The 11,789-nt window shown below is 50.6% G+C and overlaps 3 protein-coding genes across 12 annotated transcripts in view; 2 read left to right on the forward strand and 1 right to left on the reverse strand.

The window, feature by feature from the left end:
- SRSF2 (serine and arginine rich splicing factor 2) overlaps nucleotides 1-2,596 on the forward strand; it is a 3,746-nt gene extending 1,150 nt beyond the window's left edge. Inside the window, exons 2-4 of one of the 5 annotated variants that reach the window (XR_007459071.1) lie at nucleotides 161-471; nucleotides 756-1,013; nucleotides 1,541-2,596. Coding sequence is in view for 1 of the 5 variants with exons in the window: in XM_049635635.1 (XP_049491592.1) it covers nucleotides 161-464 (304 nt within the window). In the remaining 4 variants the exon portion in view is untranslated. Of the gene's footprint in view, nucleotides 1-160; nucleotides 1,014-1,540 lie in introns of all 5 variants that reach the window. The other 4 variants (XR_007459072.1, XR_007459069.1, XR_007459070.1 and 1 more) reach the window with 4 other exon arrangements.
- On the reverse strand, nucleotides 1,221-7,976 carry METTL23 (methyltransferase like 23). 4 transcript variants are annotated; one of them, XM_049635634.1, is made up of 5 exons: nucleotides 7,898-7,976; nucleotides 5,176-5,280; nucleotides 3,689-3,926; nucleotides 3,524-3,608; nucleotides 1,221-3,256 (listed from the first exon to the last, which is right to left on the reverse strand). In XM_049635634.1, the coding sequence occupies exons 2-5, from the start codon at nucleotides 5,257-5,259 to the stop codon at nucleotides 3,088-3,090; spliced, it is 576 nt and encodes a 191-aa protein (XP_049491591.1). In that variant the 5' UTR covers nucleotides 5,260-5,280; nucleotides 7,898-7,976; the 3' UTR covers nucleotides 1,221-3,087. The 4 variants fall into 4 exon arrangements, 3 of the variants coding, with proteins under 3 accessions (XP_049491591.1, XP_049491589.1, XP_049491590.1); XM_049635632.1 differs by lacking the exon at nucleotides 7,898-7,976 and adding an exon at nucleotides 7,352-7,744; XR_007459067.1 differs by lacking the exon at nucleotides 7,898-7,976 and adding an exon at nucleotides 7,352-7,869 and having other exon boundaries at nucleotides 3,164-3,256; nucleotides 3,532-3,608; nucleotides 3,792-3,926.
- Nucleotides 7,977-8,130: 154 nt separating this feature from the next.
- The window catches only part of JMJD6 (jumonji domain containing 6, arginine demethylase and lysine hydroxylase), a 6,219-nt gene continuing 2,560 nt past the window's right edge, over nucleotides 8,131-11,789 (forward strand). For all 3 annotated transcript variants that reach the window (XM_049635629.1, XM_049635630.1, XM_049635631.1), the window contains exons 1-4: nucleotides 8,131-8,259; nucleotides 8,787-9,175; nucleotides 9,875-10,161; nucleotides 11,271-11,406. In XM_049635629.1, coding sequence (XP_049491586.1) covers nucleotides 8,131-8,259; nucleotides 8,787-9,175; nucleotides 9,875-10,161; nucleotides 11,271-11,406 — 941 coding nt within the window. The remainder of the gene's footprint in view (nucleotides 8,260-8,786; nucleotides 9,176-9,874; nucleotides 10,162-11,270; nucleotides 11,407-11,789) is intronic.

Genomic DNA, 11,789 nt, shown 5'->3' on the forward strand with positions numbered 1-11,789 from the left:
GGGGACCGGGACTGGGGGCGGCTGTAGCGGGAGCGGCTGCGGGACCGGGAGCGACTCCGCCTCCGGGGGCGGCTGCGGCGGCGCCCCAGTGGTTTCCGGGGCGGGCGGGGCGCGCGGCCCGAGGCCCCGCCGGCCGCCCTGACGCCCCGCCCGCCCGCAGCCCTCGGCGGCGCCGCCGCAGCCGCTCCCGGAGTCGGAGTCGCTCCCGGTCCCGCAGCCGCTCCCGCTACAGCCGCTCCAAGTCCCGGTCCCGCACCCGCTCGAGGTCGCGGTCCACGTCCAAGTCCAGGTCGGCGCGAAGATCCAAGTCCAAGTCGTCGTCGGTGTCCCGGTCCCGTTCGCGCTCCCGGTCCCGGTCCCGGTCCCGGAGCCCGCCGCCCGTGTCCAAGAGGGAGTCCAAGTCCAGGTCGCGCTCCAAGAGCCCCCCCAAGTCTCCCGAGGAGGAAGGAGCGGTGTCCTCTTAAGCAAATGGTAATGTCCGTGGGCGTCCGAGGCGCACGCACCTCCCGAGCGCAGAGATGGGGTTTGCGGTAGCCGTTTGTGGTCCGTGTTGGTAGAAGAGCGACTCCCGACGTCGGGGGCGCGGCTGTGAGCTAACTCGGCTTTGGGAGTGATTCTGAAGAGAGGGGTCTGCAGAGAGGATGTGCGTGAAGCGTAGATAATGATGGCTGTGTCGTGAACTGTTTGAGACCTACTAATGAAAATGACTATTTCTTGCTGTTTTTATCCAACGTCTGCATTTTCCCCCTTTAAAGCTGCGGTCTCCTGTTTGATAAAAGAATATTGGCCAGTATTGCAGATTTTAACTGATTTGGCTGATCCTCCAGGGACCAGTTTCTGTGGGCGTGTATTGGAGCAGGTTTGTCTTTAAATGTTAAAGATGCACTATCCTCTTAGAGAAAACGATCAGTTCAACTATTGTTGTACTGACTGGGACCTCGTATTCTAACGGATGTGGCAAACGAATTGCAAAGCGGAACAATGAACTTTTGGAACCCCAAAAAAGTTTACAGGTATCACGCTGGGTGGGGAAAGGATAGTGTGTCTTTAACTCTTAAATTGTTTGGTCCTATTTTTTAAAAGGAAAGGGCCCTAAGTAGCTCGAGATATTTAAAGCCTTTATTCTCAATTGCCAAACGTTTCATTTGAAAGCTAAACGTTTAACGTAAAATAGACTGTCTGATTTCAAGTTTTGGTTTGGATACGGTCCTTCCCCCCCCCCCCCCCCCCCCCCCTCTCCTCCTTTTTTTTTCCCCCCTGCCCCCTCCTTTTTCTTTTTCCCTCCCTTATTTCTCACCTTGGTTATTTGGCCAAGATTGCATAAAACACAAATTTGTAAAAGCGGATGGTTAGTCTTTGTGAAAATTTCCCAATTGGGCCTTTCTTTAAAAACACTGATAATGGCTGGGTGGAACCTTTCCGTAACCTACTTGTTTCACCAGAGCCTTAGTCAGTACATGCCTGAAACTGAAACCATGTGCACTTTGGGTAACTTCATAGCGATGGAAGGTAAACTGAACTTTTTTCTTTTCAAACCTAGATGTGTCGACGAGCAGCGTAACAAGGAAGACTTGGGGGAAAAGGACCACATACTCAGTCCATCGAAGAGTCCTTGGAACAAGCAACTGGCTATTGAAAAGGTTATTTTGTAACATTTTGTCTAACTTTTTACTTGTTTTAAAGCTTTGCCTCAGGTGGCAAACTTCATTTTATGTGCCATTTTGTTGCTGTTATTCAAATTTCTTGTAATTTAGTGAGGTGAACGACTTCAGATTTCATTATTGGCTTGGATATTTGAGGTAAATTTTCCTTTTTGTTTATATAGTGCTGACTTTTTTTGTTTGAAATTAAACAGATTGGTAACCTAATTTGTGGCCTCCTGACTTTTAAGGAAACGTGTGCAGCCATTACGCACAGCCTAAAGCTGTCGAGAGATTGACTCAACATTGCCTTCATTCCTTAAAATTAAAAAGCTACAAAAGTTGGTGTCAGTTTGTTTGTATATGTTATTTACCTTCAGATCTAAGTGGTGATCTGAACCCAAATTTGTGTAAAGACTTTTCAGGTGAAAAGACTTGATTTTTTGAAAGGATTGTTTACCAAACACAATTCTAATCTCTTCTCTTGTGTATTTTTGTGCACTAGGCGCAGTTGTGTAGCAGTTGAGTAATGCTGGTTAGCTGTTAAGGTGGCGTGTTGCAGTGCAGAGTGCTTGGCTGTTTCCTGTTTTCTCCCGGTTGCTCCTGTGTAAAGATGCCTTGTCGTGCAGAAACAAATGGCTGTCCAGTTTATTAAAATGCCTGACAACTGCACTTCCAGTCACCCGGGCCTTGCATATAAATAACGGAGCATACAGTGAGCACATCTAGCTGATGATAAATACACCTTTTTTTTTCTCCCCTTCCCCCCAAAATGGTAAATCGGATCATCTTCATGTATGAACTTAAAATGCAGAAAATGTTAAGGAAGCAAATGGTTTGTAACTTTGTAAGTACTTATGACATGGTGTATCTTTTTGCTCATGAATATTCTGTACTATAACCGTTGTTTCTGTAGTTTAATTAAAACATTTTCTTGGTGTTAGCTTTTCTCAGAATATGTCTTGGTCTTTTTTTCCCGTTTATTTGAAAGACCTGTGCAATTATCTTGTGAATTGTTACTTACTGTTGTAGTATGAAAGCGAAATGTTTAGTACTTGACCTTTTTTCCCCTAAGTTAAAAAGTGGAAACCCCGTTTCAGCACCCACTACCCCTAAAATCCATGCTCTAAGGTAGCACTTTTGTGGAGGTTGTGGGTTACCCCCCTTCTGTCAGTCTAATTTATGTCGTATTTTTAATGATTTTTAAAGAACAGTCCAAGTCCTTTTTCTTACAGGTGTGTTTATTTTTGTTTTCATGGCTTTGTAACCCCCGAGTGTTGTCCAGGTGACCCACCACAAATCTTTTCAGGCCGACAGATCTGACCATCTTCAAAGCCAGTGCTTGTACTCACTCCCAAGAAGCTAAAATGGTCTGAGTTCTAATTGGCACGATAGGTTGCAAATCAGTGTTGACATTGCCCCAGAACAGCCTGTGTGTAGGTATGATTCAGAGACTGTCCTTTTTTGCAAAGGAGATGACCAGCATTTCAACAGTATGTCTTCCTGGGAGGGCAGATTCTGCTATATCTTCCTTGTCTGCACCAAAAGACTCCAGAGGAATGTGGACACATTTCATATCCCACTTGTAGAGCAAAGCTTCAAGTGACCAGTCAGCACTGAAAAAGAAATAAATTGTTTTTTGGAAATTCTGCTTTTCCTGTTTTGCTTCAGATACATATATATATATATTTTTTAAAGGTTTTTGTTTGTTTGAGACACAGAGTATGAGCAGGGGAGGGGCAGAGGGAGAGCGAATCCAAGCAGGACCTGAACGTGGGGCTCGATCTCATGGGCCCCGGGAGATCGTGACCCGCACGGGGAATCCAATTCAATCTTTAACCCAGAGGACAATTTAGAGTAAAGCCAGGATTACGCAGGCTTACCTTCTTACCTGGTAAGTAGACCACAGTTGGACCTTGGGGTTCTTTTGCATCAAAAAGTATACTGTAGTTAAGATGTCTTCAAAGTCTGGGAAGAAAGGACTTTCCTTAAAAGAACTTAAATCACCTTCGGCCAAATTTATGACTGAAGAGCAAAAACACGTTTACCTTCTGGTTCAAAGAACACATCAGATGCAAGAATGATGTCTTGTGGTGGCAGAGCCAGGAGATCGGGACACACGTGGCCCCACGTTAGTCCTACGACACGCACCTGTGGCAGGTTGTTCATTTCCCGGCTCTGACGGCATATTTCTAGGCAGTGAGGCAGCTCCGAACTGTCGGACAGTATTACCTCGGCGCCACATTTTGCAGCCACGATTCCTGGAAGGCTCACTCCGGCCCCAATCTGATGAATATAAAAGATCGCATTTCAAAGTTTTCCTTAGCATCGCAGGGAATTTGGGGTTTTAGTTTCCCTGAGTACAGGGTCAGGGAGTTCAGTATATTCTTGAACTCATGTATGCACAGTGTGCCATAGACATTGCCTTTGTATGTGAAGCTTAGGTTTTTGGGTTTGTAGAAATCAAGTGGTGTCTCTTAATTGGATTGAAAGGTTAACTCCCATACGGGGCCCTAAATTCTGCAACTGACAATATTGCTTCCAAATTCCCATGGGCATCTCTGGCAGTTTATTGCTGAATATGCCCCAGGCAGTTTGGACACTAGCAGCATTTAGTTCTCTCACAGTCCATAAAAGAGCTCCTAATTATATGGGACACTGGGTCTCCAGAAGCTTGATGGGTGACTTCCATGCATACAGCCATTCTGGCTGTTACTACCAATTGTAACCTCTTTTATGTGGCTCTAGCCTGACCGATCTTCAACAGGGTTCATACTAAAGGGGATTTTCCAGTTGGGACTTCAAAGTGCTGAAGTCTTAAGCATACTAAGGAATAACTAAGGAATGCCTTTAGTGTCTATTTGGTTGAAGCACAAGTTTCCCATTTTCCAGTTTTAAGGCCAGGTGGGGAGATTCTCAATCCGAATGTCTACAAATTGCCAGATGCAGCATGCCAAGTGCCTTCACGCCATTCATTTACGTGGTTCTGCAAAAGTTCAGAGGGGTGACAAGTTTTGGATTTGTCTTCAGCCTTAGGGTTTAAGCATTGTACCATCTGCAAACTTGACAAAAGTTTTTTTCTCTAAGCCGTCAGTGGTCTCAAGTGGAGTGATAAGGAAAAGTAGAGGACACTCAAGATTTCCAAAAATGGGAAGGGCCGTTTTTTGAGAAACTGCGCATGTCACAGTAGACCCCAAATGACCCAGTTGGGACACCCTGGAAAGAGGGCCTTAGGGATTGCTTCCATACCAAGATTCTAGAACTGAAATTAGTCAATCAATGGGCTTCACTTAGAGTAAGGGTCGGCAAACTGTAATGGGCCAGATGATAAGTATTTTAGTCTTGGTGGGTCTCCTGTGGTCTCTGGTATACGTTCTTTTTTTACACAACTTACAATGTAAAAAGCGTTCTTAGCTCATAGAACTTACAAGCGGGCCAAGTCATCCGATTTTAAAATATTAAACAAAAGCCAGTAACCAGCACATAGACTTAGATCTGAACATAGGATTCTTGGAAACCTCAGGGGCACTTGTACCTCTAAGACAGCCTTGCCTGGCAGAGATCTTCTGTGAAACCACAGGTACTGAGCCAGGACCACCGCACAGGGCCACACATACATTCCGTACTGGAGGTGCAGGACCTGAAAAGAATTTTTTGTAAGCCAAAAATAACTCATCTGCTGGAAGTTGGAATATTTATTTTTACAGCAATTACTGAGTGCCTGACACTGGCATCTATTACAAAAACGACGATTCCCTGCTGTAAAGTCCACATCCTACGGGGCATATAAAACTGCAATACCACAGGATAGCCACTCTCATTCACTCAACAAGCATTTATTTCAGGGACTGGGGGTGATTTAGTGGGCTATGGATGTAAAGCTCATGAATACACATGTACATACCCTACTAGGAAGAGACAAGCCACAAGTAAGCGAATATGTTTTTGGCTGGTGTGGATGCTAACACAACAAAACCGGGTGATGGGAGTGGTGGGGGCAGGGAACAATGGGGGGGGGGGGGGGGGGGGAGGAGGGGGGGGGGCCCGGGGGGGGGGGGGGGACAGTGATCACAAGGTGGCTGTCCTAGATAGGGAGAACGGTTCAGACAGCACCCACAGCAAGCGCATGGGGGCTGGAGGCAGGGTTGTGGTAGTACAAGCAGAGGTCAGAGGGAAGGCAGGGACCAGACCTGTGTGGTCTTCTGGGCCACAGGAAGTTTAGCTTTTACTGTAAGTGCAGTAAGAATGTATCCGAGGATTATAATCACAGGCACAATTTGGTATGGTCCTGGGAAACAGGCTAGGGAGACATTCCAGAAGAGGTTTGAGTGCAGCTCAGTTCTGGAGTTAGGAAGGCAGGCAGCATACAGAGCCTTTGCAAAGACACAGAATTGCGAGAGAGGCAAATTAAACGGCTCACGCCTTTGGAACGAGCCTGCCTGAGTTCAAACTCCAGATATGTAACTGACTACCTGTGGGACCTCACCTGCCATTCAGCCTGTCCGTGCTTCAGTTTCCGCCACCGCAAAACACTATCCCATAGGGTGATGGTGGAAGATTCGACGCAAACTTAGTACAGCACCAGGCACAAAATGAGCGCACACCTTGAGCGGTTATTAAAAGACTGCAAAACCGCAAGTCTGTTTTCTAGAGCAAAGGGTGCTGCTAGTGGTTGGAAAGGGCGCTCAAGTTTTCAAAGTACCAAAGGTGAAGGAACTGGAAGTTTGAACTCAAATCATTCAATTCACTCTCCAAAATTTTAGTGCCTAAAATATGCTAGGCACTGGTTCTTAAGTGTAGAGAGTGCATGGTGAATAAAATGCCTGCCCTGGTAGATTTCACCCAAGATACATTAAAGGGTTTCTGATCACAGCAGTTGAGTTTGCCGATTTGGGTGTAAAGAGGTCTTTCTTCTCACACGGAGTATCTTCACCTCCTAAATGCGGGAAGAAATCAAGTGGGTATTTCAACGGGAAGGCATTTAAAAACTATTAGAAACGGTTTCACTCGAGGCTTTACCTCCTCTTAGCCATTTATCATCTTTAAAATATTTATTTATTTTGAAACAGAGAGACCGCAAGTGTGAGTGGGGGAGGAGCAGAGAGCGGGAGAGAGAACCCCAAGCAGGCTCTGAGTGGACGACCCGAGCCCAAATCAAGAGTCGGACGCCCCTTTGAATTGTTTTGCTAATACCTACCTCACACACTGCTGTTAAAATCTAAACACGGCCACGTCAAAAATGCTTCGAAAAACCGGACGCATAAAGTATTACTATTATTACTGAGAGTTTGGGGCAGCTGTAAACCGGAAGGAACGGGTGCCAACCCACGGAACTTTATTCGGATAGTGAGGGTAGAATTCCCGATCCTAGATAAAGCTGAATTAAGAAGCCCTTCTACTAGGTCAAAGGAAGTGCTCGGTGTCCAAAATGTCACTTTTCGGGCAGGAAATATTTGATGCGGAGGGCTCTCTTCCTGGCAGGACCCCCAAGTTTCTTACTTCAAGACTGTCAGAGGGCTTCCCACCGCGATCCTTCCCGCTCGGAAGCCCTTCCTCAGGCAGGGTAGCCGCCAGAGCCCGTCCCCTACCCCCTCCCAACTAGGGGAGCCCGTCCCCCTGCCCCCCCCCCCCGGGCCGCTGAGAACAGCTCCTGCCCCGGGCGCCACCGCAAGGGGCCGGAGGCGCCCCCCGGCGGGTGCCGCTGCACGCACCTGCGGGACGCTGACCTCCAGCACCGTCCCCTCGGCCCCCAGGCCCGGCTCCTCTGAGAACCGAAAGCGCTGGGCCCGAACCACATGCCCTCGAAGGCCACGCTCGCCCGTGGGGGAGTCTGTGGCCCCCCGGCGGGCCGCGAGCAGCGGAGGGCGCCAGGTTGCCAGGCTGCGCACGCGGGGGACCCCGGGGCCGGCTGGAGCCGCCTCACCGGCGCCACGTGGCCCTTCGCGGGCCCCGTCGGGTCGCCGCAACGGGACAGCAAGGGCGGGGAACACACCCCTCGGGGGACGATGTGGCCGTGCGGCAAGAGACCAAAGACCTGGCAGGGAAGACAGGAAAGACAGGTGGCCTCGGCTGCTCGCACGCCGGAAACGGGCGGCGGAGTGAGCGCTCGCTTCCGGAAGTGACGTAACAGCGGAAGCGGGCTCGGGAGAGGCGGGACCGCAGTGAGGAGGTGCCTCCATCGGCCTGACCTTCCCAACATGGCGGCGAGCCGGGGAGTGTGAGGGCGGACCCCGGAGGCGCCCAAGCCAATGGCTCACCGCGAGAGGCCCGGGGGCGGGGAAGACGGCAGCCGCGTGCCCAACCCGAGGCCCGGGAGGTGGTTGCGGAGTGAATCTTCTGGAAGGCGACTTTAAAGGCGCCGGGCCAGAGCGAAGGGCGTTTCGGTGCCGCCGCCGCCGTCGCCGCCGCCCGGGCCGGGGAGGGGGCGCGTTGGAAGCAGAAAGCGAGCTGCGCCGAGGTGGTCGCGGGAGCAGCTGGTGACCCGCGCAAGATGAACCACAAGAGCAAGAAGCGGATCCGCGAGGCCAAGCGGAGTGCGCGGCCGGAGCTCAAGGACTCGCTGGACTGGACCCGTCACAACTACTACGAGAGCTTCTCGCTGAACCCGGCGGCCGTGGCGGTGAGCGGGTCGGGGTCGCGGGCCGGGCACGGGCGTCTCCGGGCGGCCGCGGACCCCTCCGGGCGCGTCTCCCCCGAGTTCCGATGGGCTCACCCGCACCCCGCGGAGGTCGGGGTCATCGGGGGCCGGATTCCAGGGCCGACCTCCTTCCGCCCGCCCCGTGGCTGCCGCCTGTCCCGGGGCAGCTGGAGGCTGACGCCTTTGGCGCCCTCAACAAGAGCTGTCGCCCCTAGACCCCTTTGGGCGGCGGCGCCCTCTGGGACCTGGCTGTCAAGGCCCACGAGTGGGAGCTGCGTAGCCCCCTTCCCCTGGTGGGGCGGCGCTGGGTGCGACGTGTCAGTCCGCACGCAGGTCCTTATCCCTTCCCCTCCGTCCCACCCCCCGCAAGATAAGCCGGAACAAGAATCTGGCTTCTTAGGTATGTCATAGCTAACCGGACCTGGGGGACGCCGTCTTCTACCGCTGGACTTTTTGTTTTGTTGCTTTTGTCTTTTCCTAACTGGATCGGCCTTTTCTGATTCCCCCAGGATAACGTGGAAAGGGCAGACGCGTTACAGCTGTCCGTGGAAGAATTTGTCGAGCGCTACGAAAGACCTTACAAACCCGTGGTTCTGCTCAATGCCCAAGAGGGCTGGTCTGCTCAGGAGAAATGGACCCTGGAGCGCCTCAAAAGGAAATACCGGAACCAGAAGTTCAAGTGCGGTGAGGATAACGACGGTTACTCGGTGAAGATGAAGATGAAATACTACATCGAGTACATGGAGAGCACTCGAGATGACAGCCCCCTTTACATCTTTGACAGCAGCTATGGTGAACACCCCAAAAGAAGGAAACTTCTGGAAGACTACAAGGTGCCCAAGTTTTTCACTGATGACCTTTTCCAGTATGCCGGGGAGAAACGCAGGCCCCCTTACAGGTAAAGTACTTGGGGGTGAAGCCCTTAGGCTCTTCTGTACGACAGGATGTGTCACCTGAGCGCGGTCCGCCAACCTTTTCCCAGAACACTGAGTGGTTCTCCTTGGCTGCACATGGAACTTAGGGGGTTACTGCTGCCTGACCAGGCCCTGCCGCCACAGACGGGTTTCATTGGTTTGGGTTGCCACCTAGGCATCGAGATTTCAGAAGGCTCCCCAGGTGACTCGAACATTCAAGCCGAGTTGAACCACTGATCTTTAAGGGTGGCTTCTAATTCTTTTTTTTTAACGTTTCTTTATTTCTGAGACAGAGAGTGAGCAGGGGAGGGGCAGAGAGCTGGAGAGACAGACTCCCTTGCAGTCTCCAGGCTCCGAGCTGTCAGTTCAGGGACTTAAATCCACAAACCGCGAGATCATGACCTGAGCCAAAGTCGGATGCTTAACCGACTGAGCCACCCAGGCGCCCCAAGGAAAGTTTTAATAGTTAAAGCCCAGTAGTAAGCCACGTCAGTGATTTTTATTTTTTCTGTTATGGAGCACTCCAGGCACGATTCGTTCAGCGTTCCCTCGTGGCAGGGTCTGCGTGATCTCTGAAATAGAGGTCACGTAACGTGTTTTAGGAGACCAAGAACTCACGGTTTTGTAGCATGTGTGCGCAGAGTCAGTTTATCCTTCACATCTTGGACGTTTCTGTCCTTCAGGTGGTTTGTGATGGGGCCGCCACGCTCTGGAACCGGAATTCACATCGACCCTCTGGGAACCAGTGCCTGGAACGCCTTAGTTCAGGGCCACAAGCGCTGGTGCCTGTTTCCTACCAGCACGCCCAGGGAACTCATCAAGGTGACCCGTGAAGAAGGAGGGAACCAGCAAGACGAGGCCATTACCTGGTTTAGTATCATCCATCCCCGGACGCAGCTTCCCACCTGGCCGCCCGAATTCAAACCCCTGGAGATCTTACAAAAACCAGGAGAGACTGTCTTCGTACCAGGTATAGAGGAACTGAGAGAAAGCACATTGTTTGGTTTGTTTTATTTGTCATTTCGGAGCAGAAGTAAATGCAGAAGGAGTCAAAGAGATCCCCCTGCATGCTGACTCTAAATGAACGGACTGGGGCCCGCCTCAGACAGTGAGGTCTGTCGCTGTGCCATCAAGCACTTAGGGGGCTGCTGTCCACATTTCTTGTAACCTGAATCTATAGTGGCTGTCGGGAAATTTCCCGTATGTAAAGAGTGTGCCCATCTCTGTCCCTGGTAGTTCCCTAGTGTCTTTGTGACTTGTGTGTATTTCTGCAAATTGGGTTTTTAATACAGTGTAGCACTGGCTGGGTTGAGTCAGGAAATAGGAGCTTGGGGCCAAGATGCAGGAAGTCCCATACCTGAAAACTACACTTCGGAAAAAAACAAAAAAACGACATTTTGTTATGATAGGTTAAGTGTCCAGAGCAAGGGTGTTTAATATTTAAGATAGGTCTTATGAGGTGCCTGGGTTGTTCAGTCGGTTGAGCGTCTGACTTTGGCTCAGGTCATGACCTCACAGTTCGTGGGTTCGAGCCCCGCGTCGGGCTCTGTGCTGACAGCTCAGAGCCTGGAGCCTGCTTTGGATTCTGTCTCCCTCTCTCTCTGCCCCTCCCCCGCTCATGCTCTGTCTCTCTCTGCCAAAAAAAAAACATTAAAAAATAAATTTAAGACAGGTCTGAATAGGTGTTGAGATAGAAACTGAAGAAGTTACTGCTTTTATAGTTTGGTCACAGTTTTGGATCAGCAGGGGTCCACACGCTTTTTCTGTAAAGGGCAGAGAGTAAATATTTTAAGCACGGGGGTTGGGGGGCAGACAGTGTTTACTCCAACTGCTTAATTCTGCCCTTGGAGCAGGAAAGCAGCCACGGACAGTCTGGAAATGAGCAGGCACAGCTGTGCTCCAGGAGAAGTTTGCACGGATTAGTTGTGATTCCTGGATCAGGAGAAGCATTTACCACTCTGGGTCTTCTGTCCCTGAGTCCCTCCCCGTAGATTGGAACCTGCTGTTGGCAGGGTTTTTGTCATTCGTGATTTTGTACGGAACCCAGCCCTGTTTAACTGCTTATTTGTTGGATTTCAGGAGGCTGGTGGCACGTCGTCCTTAATCTTGACACCACCATTGCCATCACCCAGAATTTTGCCAGCAGCACCAACTTCCCTGTTGTATGGCACAAGACGGTAAGAGGAAGACCAAAGTTATCGCGGAAATGGTATAGGTGAGAGACGTTTCCTTCTTCTTTTGCTTTGTTCCAACTCCGACCCCAGAGGCGAAGTAAAAAAAGTCCACCTCTGCAGTAACGTGTGCTGGTCTGAGGCCTGGGAGAGCTGGGGCTGCAAAACCTCATGGGCAGAGGCCAGGGGGTCCAAGGTCAGGGCTAGTTCTCAGGATGCTTGCCAGCCTCGAGGCGACAGGGTAAGACTCTGCATGTTTGATCAAAGTCAGTCCGTCAAAACATGGCCATGATTGGGGTGTTTCTTTTGTTTTCTGTTTTGTTTTGTTTTCGATTTTTGTCCCCCCCCCCCCCCACCCCCGCCACCACCCACCTGCTGCCCAGGCCTCCTTCCTAAGTTTCTTTTTACTGATTGTTTTTCCCTTTCT

This window comes from Panthera uncia, chromosome E1 (assembly GCF_023721935.1).
Source record: "Panthera uncia isolate 11264 chromosome E1, Puncia_PCG_1.0, whole genome shotgun sequence".
Taxonomy (NCBI): Eukaryota; Metazoa; Chordata; class Mammalia; order Carnivora; family Felidae; genus Panthera; species Panthera uncia.

What these genes read in the sequence shown, in the direction of transcription:
- METTL23 (XM_049635633.1), bottom strand. Translation starts at nt 7,819, where the DNA reads ATGGAGGCACCTCCTCACTGCGGTCCCGCCTCTCCCGAGCCCGCTTCC. An exon ending in CAGGCAAGGCTGTCTTAGAG is followed by an intron (nt 3,927 to 5,175) that starts GTACAAGTGCCC and finishes TATATTCATCAG; the next exon opens with ATTGGGGCCGGAGTGAGCCT. An exon ending in TGTGTTCTTTGAACCAGAAG is followed by an intron (nt 3,609 to 3,688) that starts GTAAACGTGTTT and finishes CTTTCTTCCCAG; the next exon opens with ACTTTGAAGACATCTTAACT.